Here is a 21,571-nt window from a genome sequence, read left to right as displayed (position 1 = left end):
CGGGTTATTTTTTGCATTTGAAATAAGAATGTACTTTCCTCACCTTAAGTTTTGTCTCTGCATACGGGTATAAGGCTAATGTAAAAAAAATCAGAATTATCATGAACTGTAAACTTACCTTTAATGAACATATTGGTACTATGGTCAATAAACCATTAAAACTCTTTTAAAAAGTTTTATTAATAATTCATCTAGTGACTTTACTAATATGTTCACGGTTAAAACACTATATTACTCACGTGTCCGTCCTCTTTTAGAATATGACTCCGTGATCTGGTCTTCCTTCTATGCAGGCCCGATAAATCATATTGAATCTGTAGAACATCATAAAAAAGTAGCATGCATGATTGGCCTCGAGAAGGAAGACTACACTTACGGAGAAATGGAGTCAATGTTAAAAATGTCAAGTCCACAAAAACGTAGAAATAACATTGACTCTATATTTAAAGTTTAATTTACAATGGCTTAATTGATGTACCGTCGTTACTGGAACAAGTGGCAATTAATGTTCTGATCCGCCGGTTGCGAAATAATAATGTGCTGTTTCTTGATCAGCACAGCACAAACTATGGCTTGCATGCACCAATTTCTCGATTGTGTCAAATTGTAAATTGGAGACAAGATCTGGAGTTTTTTGGTGTAAGTCTTTAATTTTTATTATTATTTTCATTGTAAAATTTAAACAATCACTAAGACAAACCAGAGCTTGTCTCGAGGTAGTAATTATTATTAAATTTTTTGTAGTAGCTTTAATTTTCTTTATTTGTATTTTATTTTCATTGTCCTGTATGTATTATAAGAATATGTGTTTGCCATTTTTGGAATGAACTGAATAAGTCCGTTAATAAATAAAATAAATAAAATATTGTGTAGTATTACTTATTTGATTTTTTATCGCTTTTTCAATTTCTTAAGATATCTAAGTTGTCTAATTTTAATGTTATATTTTCAATGAGTAACTTTAACCTTTTACCCAGTGTCTTTATTTGAATTATTATTATTTTCTATCAGCTGGTTTACGAATTCGGAAAAAAATATTACTATTAAGGCATCTTAAATTTTATTTTACTCTAATATAAAAATTTATTTAATTTTTTGTTTTAACTCCAAAACTAATTTTAAAAATACCCTAAAACTAACCAAAAAAAGTATAAAAAACAAAGTACTTTTACATAAATTACCAATATTATTGTTTATTTTTTTATAATACCTAACTTAGCACATTCAACCCAGTGTGGTGGTATATAATTAAACATTTCCAATACGACCCTATATTTTAATACCTCTGTATTTCCGCGTCAGTATAAAGATCATTTTAAAAAGTTAGTGTCACGTAATAAAAAAAATGTTATTAAAACCTGATAACGCCGGAATTTGAAATTTTATTTAACTTTTGAAAAATAATGCTGATTTGGTCTGTTTTAATCTGTTTTCAAACTACTCCCCTGTATTAATGATTAATTTTGTACTATTTACGTTAGTATTGTATTGACTGATAGCATTATAATACTTGGCACAGAAAAATCAAAACTGAGGAATTGTTCATTGCATTTGCATTTCTTGTGGTTGTCGGGTAAGATTATTATTTATTTATTAATTTCGTTGACTTACGCCTTTGACAAAGTATAAAAAAATATTGTTAAACAATTATAATAAAACAAAACACCTGAACACAGTATAAAAAATATAGATACATGAAATAAAATCAGCAGAAAATGAGAAAATAATATAGGAAAATTTAGTTAGAAATTATAACAAAGGTATGCAGCAAATTAACAATAAATGAAGGTTAACAAATTACAACAGGGATGGAGAATACCTTAAATAAGGGGATATGGAAGTCTAGGCATTTACAGGGCTTGTGACCTGTCATTGGCTGGTTTAAGTGGCCACTTTACACACTGTGTAACATTCACCATTTTGCCTCTGTTTGAACATCCATATTTCTTCAATTCTTCCATTTGTTGATTTAAGTGAAGTTAAAGAGCGGAAACCTTTATTGTTGTGAAGAGATTCATCTGACTGAATTATTTCACATACTATACTATAAAAAATATAGATACATGAAATAAAATCAGCAGAAAATGAGAAAATAATATAGGAAAATTTAGTTAGAAATTATAACAAAGGTATGCAGCAAATTAACAATAAATGAAGGTTAACAAATTACAACAGGGATGGAGAATACCTTAAATAAGGGAATATGGTAGTCTAGGCATTTACAGGGCTTATGACCTGTCATTGGCTGGTTTAAGTGGCCACTTTACACACTGTGTAACATTCACCATTTTGTTAATCTTAATGACACCCAAGGGGGTGAAATCCAGTATTTTGTCTACAAACATTTGGACAAACTCAAATATTGTAATAAATGAAGGGTTTAAATAGAAAAGTATTGAAGTAACAGAGGCGATGTATCATAGCATAAACAGTAAAACAAGTATAACACTTTGTACATTTTTATAATTTAGAAAAGAAGTGATTAAAAAGTAATGATTTTAATTGATATAAAGATAAATTGAATAAGCCTTAATTTCCATGTTTGTTTGCTAACATGTGGAACCGTGGAATAGGTGAGTATTTGGCAAAGTTTAAACTATGTTTATATTATGTTTGTCTCTTACTGGTTTTGATAAAAAGAATCTACAATATTTTGAGTTTGTCTGAATGTTTGTGTTGAATATTGCTCACTACCACATCCCGCTAAGTGTGCTAATATACAAGTGAATCTAGAGGAAAATACAAATACGCTATCACTTACTCAAACTAGCCTTATCCATATTTACACTGATGGCAGCAAACTGAATGGACATGTTGGAGCGGCCTTTGTTGTATACAGGGAACACAAGGAGATAGACCAGAGAAAACTAAAACTTGGAAATGAGTGTTCAGTCTTCCAGGCAGAGTTGATTGGTATTGAAAGGGCAATATTATGGATACAGAGACAAATAACTAGTCTCGCAATTATCACAATTCACAGCGATAGTATGTCTGGACTGCTCGCGCTCAAATATGTTTACTCCACGAATGCCATTATAAGCAACATTCAAAAACTTCACTATGCTCTCAGCACACAAGGCATATATGTTCGGTTCTGCTGGGTTAGAGCTCATGTTGGAGAAATCGGAAATGAGAGAGCAGATGAGCTAGCCAAGGCTGCTACAGTAAAAAAAGTGAGGCCGAACTTTGACGAAGTCCCAATAAGCCATATAAGGTGGTCCATTTCAAAAGATAAATTAAATGAGTGGAGGAAAATTCATGAAGAAAAAACTACCAATAAGTGGATCAAGCAACTTTTGAGAAGCACAGACGAGGCCAAAACATTTTGGAAGCATGAAACGCCTACATATGAATTAACTTAGGCTCTCTCGGGACATGGATGCATGAGGGAATATCTGCATCGCTTTGGGCTGCGAGACGACAGTTGCTGCCCATGTGATGGCATCACTGAGCAGACTGTAGAACATCTTTTAATATGTCCAATGTTCGACAGGCCGGGATGGGAGCTTGAATGCAAACTAAACACTCGGATTGCTGCGACAAATAACCTAGCTGAGCTCCTGAACTGTAATGATACACGAAGAGAGACTGTTCGATTCATTACAGGGACGATCAAGCAGGCTAAGTTATTCAATGGTGGTATCTAGCTCCTTTTGTTTTTTGTGTCCAACTTTTACGATTTTTTATTATTTGTTAATGCAATATTTCTAGAATTATTTTGTTTATTCTGATTCTGCTTTATTTTTATTATTGTAAGTCTACGGTAAAAAATATTGAAGTCAACAGAATATAATTTAAAGATAAGTATTTTCGATAAAACCTTGCACATAACAAAAGCAAGGTACATTGCAACTACATAAAAAAAATGTTCGAGTTAGTGGCCACTTTATACACTGTGTAACATTCACCATTCTGCCTATGTTTGAACATCCATATTAGAATGAAAAGACATTCGTATGGTGAATGTTACACAGAGTATAAAGTGGCCACTTAAATTGGCCATTAATTTTTGCCTTGTAAACACCTGGACTTCCATATTTCCTTCTCTAAAACGTTATTCATCTTCGTTGATATATGTTTTTTTTTATCTATTCAAATAACAATTTACTTAAAGAAACTGAAAGAGTGGTATATATGCCTTTATCCTAAAAACCTACATTGTTTTTCATTAAATATTCTACACTACTTTTTATACTAAAGTCCGAGGAGGAATTAGGGCGCGGACCGGGCGGTTAGAACAAAACACATTGAAGTCCCAAAGTTATTTGATAGTCCAAACTTTAAATGTTTTTTTCTTAAATATTCTTATCAAAAGCCTATAAATCCAAAAAAACAGTAATAAATTGTGTTTTTACTTCGAGAGATACATTTGAAACAGTTTTACAACTTCAAACCGCTCGCGCTCTCCTGAACAATTTACTAAATGTGACTTCCAGCATTTAAGCTTTAATTAAGGTACAGAATTTATTGTTGAGCCCATGTTGAAACTTGAAAGCTCGTTCAAAATTCGTTTCATTAGGTATAAAACGATTTTCTAAAATACTGCAAAGTTGAAGACCTCGAATTATTTTTGCTGTGAGTGAAACTGGATTTTCTTCGGCCTTTTTTAAATAATTGCCTTAAAAACCACATAACTTCGAAATCGCACAAAAAAATGTTTTTAGTGTATCTGAGTTTTGCATCCAATTTGTGTAACATAGCACTGTATACACAACATTAACTATCAGTTAATAAACTAAACAAATAAATAAAATAAAATATTTTGATCTTCGACAATTACTGTTTTTTCTGATTCCCTTTCATGTCTTCCTAAAGGTAGGATTGTTGTCTGCTGTTGTTTGTTTAGCCGCATACTGTTCGATTCCGCATTTTCAATCTCCGCGCAACGCATCTCTAATTTCCCCGCAAATTTTAACAGTTTCAGTCAAATAATATCCACACAAAATTATAATCGCCACCCCACTTGCATTTATGATATGCCTAAACACTCATCACATCATATCATTATTATATGCTTAAACACTCGCTTAAATATTTTAAATCCGTATCATTCATTTTTATTTACTTTCATTTCATTACTCAAATATTTAACCTTTGCCACGATTTTAGCCTCTCAATCATAAATAAATCTCTACACGACGAACGCGGCGATAAGAAGCGAAACAAAAAGACAATTTTCGTATTCATTTTTAATAAAATATTCCAGATAACACTGTCGTCAAATTATTAAAATATTACCTTGAGATATAAATATATTTTAAAACACATAACCCATGATAAAAACTAACATAAACTAGTAAGTATAAGAGAATGGTGTTAGAGAAATCATTAAAAAAAAAATCGTATCTATTTTAGTGTGTTTGTTGAAACCACTGAATACATAGGTATTTTATATAATCTGTGGTTGAAGCAAAGCATAATATTCCGCTAAGAGATTTGTAAAAAATAATATTATAAATGTTTATACAATTGCATAAATTGTCTGAAAAGGAAAACATATGAATCGCGTATAGTGCCAGTGACTACATACCGGGGAACGGGGTGGCTTCGGACATGGCAGGGGAAGTCGGACAGTGGCACATCGTTTCGCTTCAAGGTAATTTATTTATTTATTTATCAATTTACACGCCCAATGGGCTTTTACATATTTTAGAAATTACATTTAAGTGCAGCAGTGAAACATGAGTATGTAAATTTAGTTAAAATTAAAGATAACATAAGAAAAGCTAAAAGATACAATAATAAGTAAAAATCAGGAAATGTACCAACATAGGTATATGGTACATAGAAAAATATTTAAAAATTTACATATGAAAAAATACACGCATACATATACATACATATAAGTTTATACATTATTATAGAGATAGAAAAAAAAATAGTAAATAAAGAAAAATATTAAGAAATTTTACACAAATTAATTTATAACCTTTTGAATACTTAACCTATATTTATATAAAGACAGACAAAATATATCAACTTCACCATACTCGTTACCTAGCCGGTGTAGTCTAGGTATTGGTGAATTGTAATAGTAATGTAAGGGTAAGGAAGGGGTAGCGCGAATCACAGTCCTCTTGCGTCAGTATGCTCGCAACAGCCTGTCGTTACGCGGGCTTGTTTTGTTTTTGTTGCTTGTGTTGTGATTCATTATGGTAATAGCGGTACTGCTGTGTCTCTGCCAATCTTGAATTTTCGTATAGTGTTCAACAAACTCGTGTAGATCAGTACAATATAATAATATTTTTTTTATTGATTTGTTTGATTAACAGACTTTTATTCGTTAAATGAATATAAAATAAATATTAAAAAGGTCGTATTTTGCCAAGGTGAAGTGTACATGCCGCAAATATACAAACGGAAGGTTGGAGAACGACCATAATATCAGCAATATGATTTACTAAATATGAATGAAGCTATTTTGGATATATGGGACAAAAAGTTTGAGATGCAGCTGTCAAATTGCCTGTGCCTAAAGTATTTAGATTTATATAATTTAAATGGTTTTAATGATTGTTTAAATTAAATAAACAAGTGCCCATTTTTTTCATGAAAATGTTTTATTTCTCATTTTTTCAACCCCACATGTGTTAAGCACAGCATCATTTCAACAAAAAACGAATATTTGGGTCATTTAGTGTATGTTGTCCTCACAACTTCAATTGAATTATTTTTACAGAGATAATTTCATGGTCGTCCTAAGTCACCACACTTGTAGTGACGACTCCAGACACGTTTCGAAAACCTGAAAACAAAAAATAAAATATAGTGGTACGATAGTGGTAATGTGCTTCACGTGTACTTAAGAAAATTACTTGTTTAAATTATTTTGTTGACCCGAATCTTCATAATCTTAAAAAATATATGAAAATGTGTCCGGAGCCACCTCGTTCCCCGGTATGCATTGGAGACCATAGCCCTCACAAAAAGAAATGTAGAAAAGCTCAAATGCACACAGCCATTCATGGAAAGATCCAGGCTCGGTATAAGCCCAAGAGACAAAATAAGAAATGAAGAAATTAGGAACAGAACCAGAATAACGGATATTCGTATCACGGATCGCGTTGCAGGACTAAAGTGGCAATGAGCAGGACATGTTGCGAGACAAGACCCCACAAGATAGACCCCTAAAATTTTAAGAATTGGGAGAATAAGCGAGACGTCGGAAGACCTCAAAAAAGATGGTCCGACGAAATAGCTGCTGTAGGGGGTAAAAATTGCCTGCAAGTAGCAACCGACCGAGAAAAATGGAAGGATATGGAAGATGCCTATATCCAGCAGTGGAGGACAGAAGGCTGAAGAAGAAGAAGAAGAAGTTTGCACTATTTTAAGACCAATTTTTTTTTTTAATGCAGTCAGAATCGAAGGGCATGTATGGCTAGATGTGAAGCTAGGAATGTATTTATTGTGTATGCAGATAATTGGTAGAATTCCATATTTAATTTGGTAATGTATCCAAAATAAAACAAGTTTATTGGATTGTAATTCTACTTTATTTTTTATAAAATATACATTTAGTTAAAGTTAAACTCCTAGTTTTTTTGTTTGAAAATGTCCTAACAAGACGAAACGCGTCACAATATACCCTTTGTATATTTTATAAAAAATAAAGTAGAATTACAATCCAATAAACTTGTTTTATTTTGGATACATTACCAAATTAAGCTAGGAATGTATACCAGGGTAGAAGTATGAGACGGTCCATCCTCACAGCCTGCCCCTACGGGGAAATGACATGATGGCAGTAGCAGTTTAGTGTTAAAGAAATATAAATTTTATGCTATCACCCTGTATTTACTTTTGTATCATCAATATTATGTTTTTAACGCTTTTCACAAGCATCATTATAAAAATAGTGTCGTAAATAATGAAATATTATGTCTTAAACAATGATAACCCCTAAGTGCTTCAACTCTTGCAATATGCTTAATTGATCAATTTTAATATCTTTTAAAACGGCTCGCCGATATAAATGTTGAATACTTTGTTTTGTAATTAGTTTAATATATTCAGCGAAAGCGATAACGCTTTATTGGCAGCTAAAATGAAGGGATTGATCCTTGTGTTCGCTTTGTTTGTGGTTGTTCATGTAAGTTTTTTTTTATTATCAACGTTTTAATTTACCTCACTAAATTATTTAAAGTTCACAATAGTTTAGATTACAAAAATAACCCACCTGTTTTAATATACAACGCACAAATTGTGCCTAACCTGAGAGGTGAGAGGGACAGAATAAAAAATATTCTAAGTTACTGAAATAATATTGCATTTAAATAAAAGCAGTGCCAGTTTTTGTTGTTTAAAAAAAATCAACACGTGGAGACTGTAATGGCGGATACTCTTTTTAAAAATAAATATTTGCGTTCTTATGATTTACCCAAATATTTCATTTTGAGGGCCATTTTCAACGAGTTGTAAATAATTCACTATAAGAAAATGGGAATCAAGTTGGGGTAGAGTAGAATTCGAACCACCGACCTTTGGTCCGTGAGTCCGAGACACTAGCCACAGGACCACAACCCGATTCAGTAAGTTGAATATCCATCGCCTTTTGTAAATTTCAAATGAAGAAGTTTAGTGCCACAGGAAGTCGGATATGAAAAATGTTTTCCTACACGCGGTAAAAATTAGAGCATTTAATGAGGAGTTCAGTGGTTTTTTTTACACATTTTATTTTTTAATTGACTATTAAACGAAACCGAAAATATTTTTAAAAATTTTTTTATATCGTATTACCACCCCTATGATTTTTTAAAGTTTTGTATTTCTGAAACAACTCCGCGTGTGACGCCAGCGGTTCTCTTCCGGTTATTCTCGATCAGTTCTTCTCATTGGTCCATTGACGGCAAGCAAACCAGAAATCTTCCATTACTCTCTTATCATTGGTTGATTCATATAAACCGGTGACGTTGTTCAAAGTAGTTCGTTATTATTATTTTTTTCGTACATTTTCAAGAAAATGTTCCAATCTTTACCTGCCGTACGAAATCATTTATTGGATCTAATTTCCCGTAGTGCTGAAGTACATCATTGTACAGCAAAGTTCCTCTAAAATGTGGGAAAAAAATAATTAAAATGAACCACTTTAAATGACGTCACGGGATCTTTTAAATCAACCAATGATAAATGTTTGGTTTCCGGGAAGCCAACCCACCGATAAATAAAAATGTATTTTTTTGTCTTAAACAGTTTATTATCAAATAAAAAAAACAAGTGATCTTCCTCTTGTTGCACTTTGTCGCAAAAACCACCCTCCGTGTAATTTGACAAACTCTCTGTGAATGGGGCAATAAAATTTGTAGAGGTTAATTTAATAAAAATCGCGATTTATCAAATTAAAAAAGTTATCAATTTTAAAGGAGTTCCTCGTTCATTAACAAAAAAACATTACTTTATTTACGGAAGACCCACGGTCTTTAAAACGATTTTTCGGATATGCGGTGGTAGTGTTTTTTATGTCGCGAAAATGTTTCAGTTCGTGTCAATTTCATAGAAACATTTTTTTAATGTTTGTTGCTCTTTATTGCCTTGCTTATTATGCTCAAAGCTTTTATTTTACTGTAAAATCTATTTTACTGTAAAATCTATTTTACTGTAAAATCTATTTTACTGTAAAATCTATTTTACTGTAAAATCTATTTTACTGTAAAATCTATTTTACTGTAAAATATATTTTACTGGAAAATCTATTTTACTTTGCGGGATAGTCGGCTTTGGCCTTGGTAAGGAACTTCTCCACATTTTTTAAATAAGATGAAACCACTGAAAACTCATTCAGAAGAAGCCAGAGATAACAGACCTTCTGTTCGTAGAAGCATACAAGTGTAGAGATCATTAATTAATACTGTTTTTGTTTGATAGTAACTAACCAGTTATCAAAATGTGTATTTAGATAGTAACAGCTATAAATTTGATTTTGTTTGTAGGTACTAATGTTTACAAAACATACACTTGTGCTGGATTCAAACTAAAGATATGAATTCTTTTTTTCTATGATATGATTTGTAGCCCTTTAATAATAAGAAATATTTTAATGTTTTTTTTTTATATTTTGCATTTCCTCTTTTAATTACTATATAAAAAAAATATCATGTAATCTACAGAATATTTTATTTTCTCTTTCTTATGTTACACAAAAATATTATATCTGTCTATTTATTATGGGAGCAAAATTCAATTACATTTTCTTGTATACCCACGAACAGGCCATGCCTTTGTGGGATTTTTTTGTTTACTATTTAAAACATTAATATGTATTTCATTGCTATGTAATTATCCTTTATTTTTTCAATACTCTGTTTTACCTCTTATGTATATTGTAAAAAAAAACAGAAAAATAAACTATGCAGCAATCAACAAAGTGAATTTGATTAGGTAGTGTAATATAAATATGTTACAAAATTGATTTTTTTTCTTTATTATATACTATGTTTTTATCTGAAATTTAAAAACTCTTTTATAATTCAATGATATCTGCACCCAGAGCACTGCATTTATTTATTTAACACTATAAAGTGTAATGCACTTTTTATTTTTTATTTATAAATATGACCGCACGCAGTGACTTTTGCCTTAAAAAGATACATATTTAAAATAATATAAACACTTCAATTAAATGTTAAAAACTTTTTAATTAAATTGAAAAGTATTATGTTTCATAAATAGTATATATAACACAGCAGTATTGTATAAAAAACATATTTAGATATAAAAAATAATTAAACAATGTGTGGAGATAAAATTTTAAAAGTAAATATTTTTATTTTTTATTTATGAGCTACAAAATATAAGTATATTAAAAATAATAAAAGTCTTTTGTCTCAAAAAAAAAAAAAAAAATAGTAATTATATAACAATTTAAAAAAATAAGTATACATGTAAATATGGTACACAATAGTACCCATACAAAAGTGAACATAGAAAGCACTATAATTTGTGTGAAAAATATTAGCAACGCCGGAATAGTTATTACCGAGAACATGGAGTCGATTCAGAATAGCATTATACGAGTATACGGTTCGCAAATTGTTGCAACTAAACCAGGGGTGCTCAAACGGTCGATCGCGATCGACCGTGCGGAAAGCTAATATCTATATATGCTACGGTACACCCTACCTAGGTAGGTAGGGTGTATCGTGTATGTACGACAACCCTGCATCACACATACTTGCAGCCTCTCAAGTCGATCGTAAGTAGTCTAAAAATATTGAGGTAGATCGCCAGCAGTTCAAGTTTGAGCACCCCTGAACTAAACGGAGGTACTTGACGAGTCCTTCGTCCAGGTACCTTGAAGTTAATGAGGGCTAATAGATTTGGGCAGTTCCATGTAAAGTTTACAATCTTAAATAAATTCAGTAAATCTATAATTTTTCTTCTCTCAGTAAGTTTCAACAAGTTCAAAGTATTTAATAAAAAAACATTGTAAATTCATATCATATACAATATTTATACATATAAGGGTGGGCATATTGCCTTAAGAAAATTTCTTCCTACCCACCCACCCAAACCGTTCAGTTTGAGAAAATTACAAGTACATGGACATATTGAATCTTATGATGTTGTACAAAATTATAAAAAAAGATTAACTGGAAAAAAATAAAATTAACACTATAATATGAAGAGAGGAAAGGGGGTGGGAAGGAAAGAAGAAGGATAAAGGAACAACTTAAATATTTAGATAGTGATATTTCAATCTTGACTTAAATGTTAATAATGAAGGGGCGTCTCTAACATTAGTGGGTAGATTATTTCACAATCGAGCAGCTACTACTGCGAAAGAGGAGGCAAGAAAATCAGAGCGATGAAAGGGTATTAAAAGGGTTTTCTCGTCACTAGAACGAAGAGATAGTCCGTGTTGTGGTAGAGGTTGGAAGAGCTCTATCAGATAAACAGGCGAAGTGGGATTATTTTAAATAATTTGAAGAAGTGATAGAATGTGAATTTTTCTTCTATGCCTAATACTGAGCCAGTGTAGTTGCGTGCGGTATTCGATTGTGTGGTCGAATTTGCAAAGATCAAAAATATAACGCATACAAACATTCTGCAATCGTTGTAACTTATCAAGTAATTCAAGCATTGGATTGATTTTTGTTATTTGTGTGGTGAGGTTCTCAATCTGACCCTACCAATACCAGTCTAGGAACAGTTAAGTATTGCAGTGCACAACCACCTTTAAAACCAATATTTTACGTCCACTCTTCCATAAATTGAACCCAGGAACTCAAGATCTTGAAAACTATGTAAACCCTCAAACTCTACACAACATGAAAGACGCCGCTTGATTTCCTTTTTCAGGATTTTCGTCTGGGGTGCTTTTCATTTAATTTGTGGATTTATTTCCTTTTTAGATGACTGCACTTTGCTTCATATATGGCCACAGTGATGATTAAACGTCAATTAAATACGAGCACGTGAAACAAAACATGATAATTTTCATTTAGAACATTAGTGCTACGAGTACCTTAAAAGTTATCCAAAACACTTATTTAGGTTGAATTGCCTGAACCGTAGTAGTTTGTTTTTAAAACAATTTTATACATCATTTTACGTTTCATCATCAGTGTGGCCATATATGAAGCTAAGTCTAGTCGCATGGAAAAAAAATATAAACAAAACAAATGAACCATCCTTATTTATTATCATATCATATACCACCGGGTATCAGGTGCCACCGTTTTGTAGCAACAATTCACGGACAGTGTATACTTGTAATGCCGTATTAAATAGACTTCATGAACTCGGCAATAATTATTCCCACGTATCTGATATATTTAGTGTAGGGTATTTTTCCTATAGAACAAACCTTTTGAACCTTTTTCGAATGTGGTGAATGGTAATTATATTTATTTATTCATGCATTTTATAATATATATATAAATACAGTGTTTTGTTCACTTTGCCTAGCGGTGTGAAACAGTACTTATGATTTTCTTGTTGTTTTACTGTAGAATGTTTTATTATTTAAACTTTCTACTGAATATGCTGTATAATTTTTAGGTTTATTTTTTTAATATAAATCTTGTATAATTTTTAGTTTAATTGTTTTTATAAATCTTGGGTATTAGGAAATTCGTGTTTTAAAAAAAATAAAATATTATGCCAAATATTTTAGTATTATAAATGTTTGTAAAAGGTATATTTGCCGTTTATGTTAATAAAATAAAATAAATAAATAAAATATTTATACACAAAATCATACATTTATGCAAAGTTGCTTTGACTACCTAACTAGGGTTATTTACTTCGTTCTAAGAGTCAAAAAATATATTAAAAATAGTTATCAATACTTTAAAAAAATGTAGTAGATATAGTGATAAAATAGTAAAATACATAGTAAAAAAAAGTAAGAAATATAGTTAAAGACATGATTAAAAACATATTTTAAAATCCAGTAAAATACAAAATACATAGTAAGAAACATAGTACTCATAGTACACGGAAAACAATATTTATGTCAAAAAACATATTGAAAAAATACATAGTAAAAGAAAAAGTAAAAAAATGTGTGCCTCGTGGTGTAATGGTCAGCGCGTTCGGCTACCATAAGAGAGGTCTCGGGTGCGATTGCTGACATGGTTGATATGAAATATTATATTAAAGGGTGTTTTTACACTAGAATATTTCATTTTCACGGGACTGGTGCCTGAAGCGTAAGATTGATCACGTTACCTTCAGGTAACAAGAATGATTAAAATACGCTGCGATTGGTGTACCAATGCAGTTCCAAATGCACCATTAGGTGCGGAAAGGGAATGATGATGATAGTAAAAAAATACACGTAATAAAAAACATGGTGAAAATTAACTAGGATTTTTTTTATATATTTTTTTTTTATTTTATTATTTTTTCACGCCCATAAGGCTTATACATACATGAAAGTTTTACAAAATATAAGTATATAAACAACATTAAATTTAAAAAATACAATATAAAGCAACAAAAGATAGAACAGTGTTACGAAGTAAAGTTGGTATAAAAAAAGAAGATGAGTATATAAACAACATAGATTTTAAAAAAAAAACACAATATAAAGAAATAAAATATAGGAACAGTGTTAAGAAGTATAGATGGTATAAAAATAAAAAGATGAGTGTATTAACAACATAATTTTTTTAAAAATACAATATAAAGTAATAAAATATAGAACTGTGTTTAAAAGTTAAGTTGGTTTTAAAAAAATTAAAGCAATATATATATATATTTCTATTTTTTATGTTAGTTTAAAAGTTACAAGTATGTTTGTTTGAACAAACGGGGTTTCAGGAGGTGTTTTTTTTATTAGTATAGGAAATAAATATCAGTTGTATTTATAATTTCTTAAGACTGGCTCCACAAGAGTGAAACTTCGTATTTAAAAGTTATCGGGGTAAAGATACGCTGCAATTTGCGTCTCATGATCTATCCACTGTTTTTTGCTGGATAGTAGAAGATGATAATGGAAATAACATAACTTTTTTTTTTACAGGGAATATCCGAAGAAGTGAAGCAGGCTGTAAGGAATCACGGAAAGGTGTGCGCTTCCGAAAATGGAGTTACCAAGGAAGAACTGGACAAGTTGAGGGCTGGAGACTGGTCTAATGATGCAGATGATATCAAAAAGTTCTCCGCCTGCATGTTGAAGAAGACCATCGTGGATAAGGATGGAGTCTATCAGAAGGAGCTGTCGATCAGCAAAGTAGAAGAATCGGAAAAGGAAAAAGTCAGAGAAGTTCTAGATAAATGTGAAAAATTGGTCGGAACTGTCAACACTGAAACAGCATACGAATTTGCAAAGTGTTACCATTCCGAGTATCCAGGACACGCCATTTTCTAAATATGTCCTGTAGCTTCCACACATTTTTTAAATCAATAAACCAAAAAATTTCGCTGGAACATTTTGATCTGTACCAATTGCGTTTTTATTTCCTTTAATTTTATTCCTTTAATAGAGATGAATAATACTTAGGAAGAAAATAAGATTTTCACAATTATTTTATGGTAAACATTAAAAAAACTCTAATAAAATTGTTCCAACATTTTTTTTTTTCTTTAATTAGAAAATGTATTCAATCCTTTACTATCATCCCTTCCCCGACCCCGACCCCTCTCCAACCCATCCGCTTCTTTTGTCCGCGTCTGGTGCGTATTGCTTCATTGGCGTTGGTAAAATAGTTAATGATTTTTTATGCCATTTGTTATGGTTTGTGGAAGGGATGCTTGAAATTAAAGTTTTTTTTAAATTAAAAATTATAAAATAATTAAAAAAATATATATTGTTCAAAAAGTTTACCATTAGGAATGTTTCTTTGAAGTTTTGCGGTATGGCCCTGAAACACGCATATATTCCCTTAAAAAAACGTTACATGTATTGGTTGCTTTATCTTTATAAATTTAATTAGTTTAAATGACAAGTTGAAAAAACTTACAAACTAAACTGGAAACAGTCGAAATGAACAAAATTACCCTCAATTGAATTTAACAGCTCAAAAATAATTTGACCTTCTAGAAAATCATACCAGTCTGACGATGCCATAAAAGCGTTAAAACCGTTATTGATCTTTAATACTAAGAAAGCAAATCTTTTTATTTTATTGGGAAACGTACAGTGGGCATACTAAAATGGATCAATATTTATTTTTCTTGTTTCTAAAGGACCAGTAAAGTTCATATATTATAACACATGCTAGAGTACGTGATTATTTATTAGATATTTATAAATATAGAATAAAAAAATTTGCACAGTAAGAGTATTTCATAAAAAAAAACAACTCTATAAAAACAATGCAAAAAGTCATTTAAAAAAGGAAAACAACAGGCTCACTCATTTAAAAATACTAAATTATAAGTAATTTATAAAACTAATATTTAAAGAAATTAAAAGACAATCGAACTTAAAGTAAATTAGTTAAAATAAAAAAAAACATTAAAAAAAACAGTTACGCAAACAATTATGAAAAGTAAAAAATAATGTTTTATAATAGAAATAAAAGACGGGTGATACTTTAATCCACAAATTTCGAATAACCGGCCACCGGTTTTGTTACTTTTGTGGCATCTTCGAGACTCGTACCTTTATCATAAAATGTAATGTACATATACAAAACAGTACCAAGTTTTTTTCTCAGTACAGAGATTCCAAAATTATGTGATATTCTCAAAAATATTAATTTGCCAAAACAATCGGGATGACCACTGGACTTTTGTTGAGTAGTTAACAAAATGTCACATCCTTTCACCATAAAGTTCCATGTAGGGTGGCCAATCATCCTGGAATCCCAGATCTCCCGGAAAAGATTTTTTTTTGTAAATCTTTCGGTTCTCAGAACGCAGCTAAAATCTACTGGAACCGATTGCTGTCATCATAATTATCAAGCTATTTGTTGCAAAAAGGAAAGCGAAAAATTGACGTTTACAATAATTGAAACAAGTTTTTTAAAATAAATAATTGTTTCAAAATTACGTTTTTATTTACAAACTTAGTTATTTTTTTGTTTTACCTCTCAGAATGTAGGTCTATTGAATTGGCAACTCTAGCCACAGGAAAGTTAATTTGTATTTTATTTAGAAGCTACGACGAATCAGTCGGGGTGTCTATAATTTCATAAAAAAAATGTGAGGTCAATATTAATGCTCCACTCTTTTCAAGATTTATGAGCATATTGATAAAACGCAGATAAGTCGTAATATTTGAATGTAAGAGAGTATATTTCACAACAAGAACTATGAACTTCTTCAACTTTTTGTGGAAGGAAAGATATAGAGATGGGACAAAAAATAATATAATGGGCATCATGATTCAGAAATCTAAGACAGTGGTTCGGCATGTCGCGATGTCGTGACTCGTGACGAATTCAGGATGATGGTCGCCAACCTCCGATTGGAGCGGCAGAAGGATAAAAAGAAGAGAGGATATTTGCTCTTCAAAGAATTCAGAGTAGGTACTTAATATCATTTAAACATATATATTGAGAACGGTAGTGGTTATACACATAAAAAGAGACAAATACCAAGCGTCAACCACAACCGTAATGCAAGATACTCCAATAGGGATCTGATACTAAGTGAAGGGGTCAACACTGTTCTGGGATCGAGGCAACACTATTACGTTGGCAAGAAGGTTCATATGTTTTTGCCAGAATTGTGGAAAAGCGGGAGTGCTGTCAAGTTGAGGAAGGTGTATGATGATGCTCTTTCATGACATTGAACGTAGGGAGTCAGAGAGGTTGATGCATGCCGCAGATTGGGGATTCTTACTGGATGTTGAAAATAAAATATTAAAATAAAGAATAATTTTAAAACACCGAATGGCAATCATAAATTTCGCATATATATATAAATTAGATTGTGCATCTTTTATGTATGTATGTATGTTCAATTTTTGTATGCGCATGGGTATATGTATGCGTGTATGTGCATGTATGTGTGTATATATAAATATGTATTTGTAATATATATGTATATGTATCAATATGTGTTTTCAGAAGGGTTTTTTTGTATGTTCTTTCTTTTAACTTTTAAATTATTATTACGTATTTAAATGTAATTGCCTAACTTGAAACGGAGTGTTTACCTTTGTTAGCTGGGCAAAGTGTACAAACAAATGTTTCTATGGTAAAACGTCACAATAAAATAAAATAAAAAAACTGTTTGTTAATAAAAATTACCAGCAAATACAAATCATTAAACACGTTATATTTTTATAACCTTCATATTTATAACTAAAAAAGAAATAAAAAATTCGTCATTTTTTTTCTGGCAGATTGTTAGCTTCGACATGGGTTATGAGGATAAAATGAAAGCGCCCCCACTTTTCCTGAAAAAGTTCCTAAAGACTAGTGTCTTTCTTCAGTTTCGCATATTCACAAACCGCGAAAATAATAAGACATTAAAAACTATAAAAGCTTTCATTGTACATTGTAACCTTTACTGTATTATTGTCAATTTGTGGTCAATTGAATACACATAGTCAGTGAATTCACCTTATTCTAGGTTCCTTGCATGACAGTTTAACATATTTAGCATAAATTTTCTTAAACTAAGTTGGCGAAAATTAAAAAACAAAAAACTTTTAAAGCTTTCATTGTACCACTCATTGCAATATTGTCAATTTGTGACCAATCAAATGTACGTGGTCAGTACAATAACCTTATGCTTAATAATAATAAAGTGGAAATGCTTAGTAATAAAAATACTAATAGTTTATTAAATAATTCAGGTGTTTACCGATTAAAATGCAATTCTTGTCCTTCAGTTTACGTTGGAAGAACATCAAGAAATGTTTATATTCGTGTTTAAAAACATATAAGGTGTCTTCACAATAGCAATTTCTTCGAGTTCGCAAATCACCTAATCAATTTTAATCATGACGTTAGTAAAAATACAAAAGTGAAAATCTTACGTACAAATAATAAAGGGTCAAAAGTTATAATATGGGAATATTTCACATTAGGAAAGCTTTAAAAAATAATGTTTCTTTGATCAATAATCAAACAACCTTTCAATATAGCCCGTTATACGATGTTTCATTGTAATGGTCACCTTAAACCTATTAAACTCACGCTCCTCCCTCCCCTTTTTTTCGACTATTTCTCAAACAACATAAAATATTTTCTTAATCTAACAGAACACCCAAGCTTGAGAAAAATCAATTCTTTTTTGACGTTCTCACTAGGAATCGAACCCGGAACCTTCCGTGCGTGGTTCAAGTATCTTATCCGTTACTCCACGAAGGTCGCCATTTGTAAGATAAAAGAACTAGAACCTTTATTGATATGAGTGAGATTCATCTGGCTGAATTATTTCCCTTACAGCAAAGCCTTAAAATACATTTGTGTTCATCTTTTTATACCGGTTAGTTTAATCAACTTGTCTAAATAGATTTAGAATAAATGAATTTTTAAACATGTTCAGAATGGTGAATGTTAAACAGTGTAAAAGTGTAAAGAGTCCATCTAAATCAGCCCATGTCAGGTTATAAGCCCTGACTTCTATGTTTGCATCAAATATTTGTTTTGCTTCTGTTTTAATAAATTTAAATCGAGCCTTGTCCACAAGCAGTTGGACGTATACAAAATAAATTTAAATTATCATGATCATCATTATTACCTTTCTGCACCTAATGGTGCATATGGAACTGCATTGGTACACCAATCGCAGTGTATATTGATAAAAAAAAAATTGTCACGTCAAGGTCAGATGATCAGTCTTCTTCAGATGCCAGTCCAGGGACCATGAAATATTCTAGAGTAATAACACCTTTTTGAATAAATATTACCCTGGACCTCTTGCAGGTAAGCTAATGCGCTGACCATTACACCACAGTCCGACTTATTGTTGTATTATGGTTAGATTTGAATGGCTCAAAATTGAGGTATTTTGGTGAATCATAAAAACGCAAATATTTTATTTTATTTAATACCGACTCTTTTCACCGAAAACCCCTGCTCTTCTGATTGTACTAATGATGATATTATGTAACAATATTTTTCGCAAGATCATTGTTAAAAGTAAGTGTCATTATTGTTATATTATTTCTTGAATTAAGATAACTATAAAATATTTTTGTACAAATTTTGCAAAGTAATGCCAAATGCATTATTTTATAACTATATAAAAGACAGATATTTTGTTGTATTTATGTAACATACTTACACTAACAGCCTTCTGACACGTGCCTACCTATAGCCAAAATCAAAATGAAGGGGTTTTCATCGTATGTGCTTTGTTCGCGGTTGTTCATGTAAGTGTTTTTTTTTACTAAAATAAATGTACAAATTAAGTTTATCATTGCATGTCCCTTTTTGCACTAATTGGTACACCAAACACTGCGTATATTATTCATTTGTTACATAAAGGTTGGAAGATTATTATGATCAGACTTATGCTTCACGTACCAGTCCAGCGATGGTGAAATATTCCAATATTAATTCAGTATTTCATGTCCACCTTCCCAGGAACCAAAACTGGACATTAATAATAGTAGGCGAATGTTCTATTCACTACACTAATAGGCGGACTTTTCTCCACTTGAATTCTTTTTTCAAGATTTTTACCCGAGAGTAGCATCGAGTCAAATACACTCGTCTAGGAATTTGGATCTATTGCAGAGACAGAATTGTATTTTTCGTTCCCATTTTGTACAATTAAAAATTAATTATTTATGAATTGATTCATGTACGGTTAAAAAAAACATTTTATAAAAATTGTAATTAATAAAAATCGTAGTGAACAAATTACAATGTAACACATAATAAACGATATTTTTTATTAAATTTTTATTATTTAATTTTAAATTTATTGAATGGGTATTTTATACTAGAATATTTCATAGTCCCTGGACTTGCCCCTAACACGTAAGACTGATCATCTTACCTTCATGTAACAAATATGATCAAGATACTTCACAGGTCGCAGTGACGTCAAGAGCTTGCATAGCACTGACCCCCACCTCTAAGTAAATGAATAAGAATAGGTCAAAAACAAAAATATAAAAGAATCTAGGCTTATATTTAGATACACCGTACATATTTATTTGTTTTTTTATTTTTTTTTAATTTAAATAATATAATTATACATTTTTACAAGTTTTTCAAAAATTTCAAATGTTATATTTTTTAATAAAACTAAAATCCCACCAAGCCACTTTTTATAGCCTGCTGGTGGAAATTATATTTATACTAACTTATATAATATTATTTACATTTATAAAAACAATGAATAACATATATAAATTAAATCGGAATATACATACATGTATATACAAGTAATAATATTTACATTTATTTTTGAAATACCAGAAAATATATGAAAAATTAACATATTTACACACAAGCAACTATTCATGTGTGAACTTTTGATCGAGTAGCCACTTTTTTATTTTGCTCTTGTTACAATGTGAGTTAAATTTAAGTTCTTTCGGCAGTAAATTAAAAATGCTAGGTACTAAATATTTTCAAAACTAATTACTCATTATTTGCAGTTTCTGTATTATTTTTTACGAACGTTTTTTTCTTTCGATTATTTTTACCATATTTATTTACATGAATAATCCGATTCTTTAAATATGTTTGTGTCTTCGCGTGTTCTACCAACAAATATCAGATCATGCAACACTCTCCAAGAGTTACCTACATTAAACTACCTTTATTTTGATATTATTTTAATGAGTTTATCTCATGTTACGATTGGTCAATGATCTATCACATTTCTTTCTAAAGGTGAGTAAGGTCAAAGGCGTCACATGTCTGTGCGATATGTCATTCTACAATACTTTATCACATAACACTACACAGTCCGTTGATAAATAAAAATATACTCAATATTAGTCTACTGACTAAGTGATTAAATTAATCAATGTACAGTGACTGATTTTGTGTGAAAATAATAATATTATGTTATAATACTTACTACGTGATACTACTTGATTTGAAAACGTGCCTAAAAAAACAAAATTATTTTTTTATTGGTTAGTTATAAAATTACTTAGTTAAATTATGTAGTGGTTAGCAGACATACTGTTTATATACTGATTTATTATTTATGTTCAACTTTAATTTTAAAAAATCAGTATTTTTCATATTTTTAACCTTTTTTT

At 30.7% G+C, this 21,571-nt stretch overlaps 1 protein-coding gene across 1 annotated transcript; it reads left to right on the top strand.

Annotated features, from left to right (window-relative positions):
• The first annotated feature begins 7,997 nt into the window (after window positions 1-7,997).
• On the top strand, window positions 7,998-15,016 carry LOC148278623 (general odorant-binding protein 56d-like). The gene is made up of 2 exons (XM_088231134.1): window positions 7,998-8,089; window positions 14,465-15,016. Exons 1-2 carry the CDS (start codon window positions 8,045-8,047, stop codon window positions 14,810-14,812), a joined length of 393 nt encoding a protein of 130 aa, XP_088087260.1. The 5' UTR covers window positions 7,998-8,044; the 3' UTR covers window positions 14,813-15,016.
• The last annotated feature ends 6,555 nt before the right edge of the window (window positions 15,017-21,571 follow it).

The sequence above is a fragment of the Micrasema longulum genome, unplaced genomic scaffold, assembly GCF_059751315.1.
Source record: "Micrasema longulum isolate JH-2025_06_02 unplaced genomic scaffold, ASM5975131v1 h1tg000852l, whole genome shotgun sequence".
NCBI lineage: Eukaryota > Metazoa > Arthropoda > Insecta > Trichoptera > Brachycentridae > Micrasema > Micrasema longulum.
The sequence above is the reverse complement of the archived record's forward strand: the minus strand, read 5'-3'. Positions and strand labels throughout refer to the sequence as shown.

Coding starts and splice junctions, on each gene's coding strand:
- LOC148278623 (XM_088231134.1), top strand. CDS start 8,045: ATGAAGGGATTGATCCTTGTGTTCGCTTTGTTTGTGGTTGTTCAT. Junction 8,090..14,464: donor CTTTGTTTGTGGTTGTTCAT/GTAAGTTTTTTT, acceptor TTTTTTTTACAG/GGAATATCCGAAGAAGTGAA.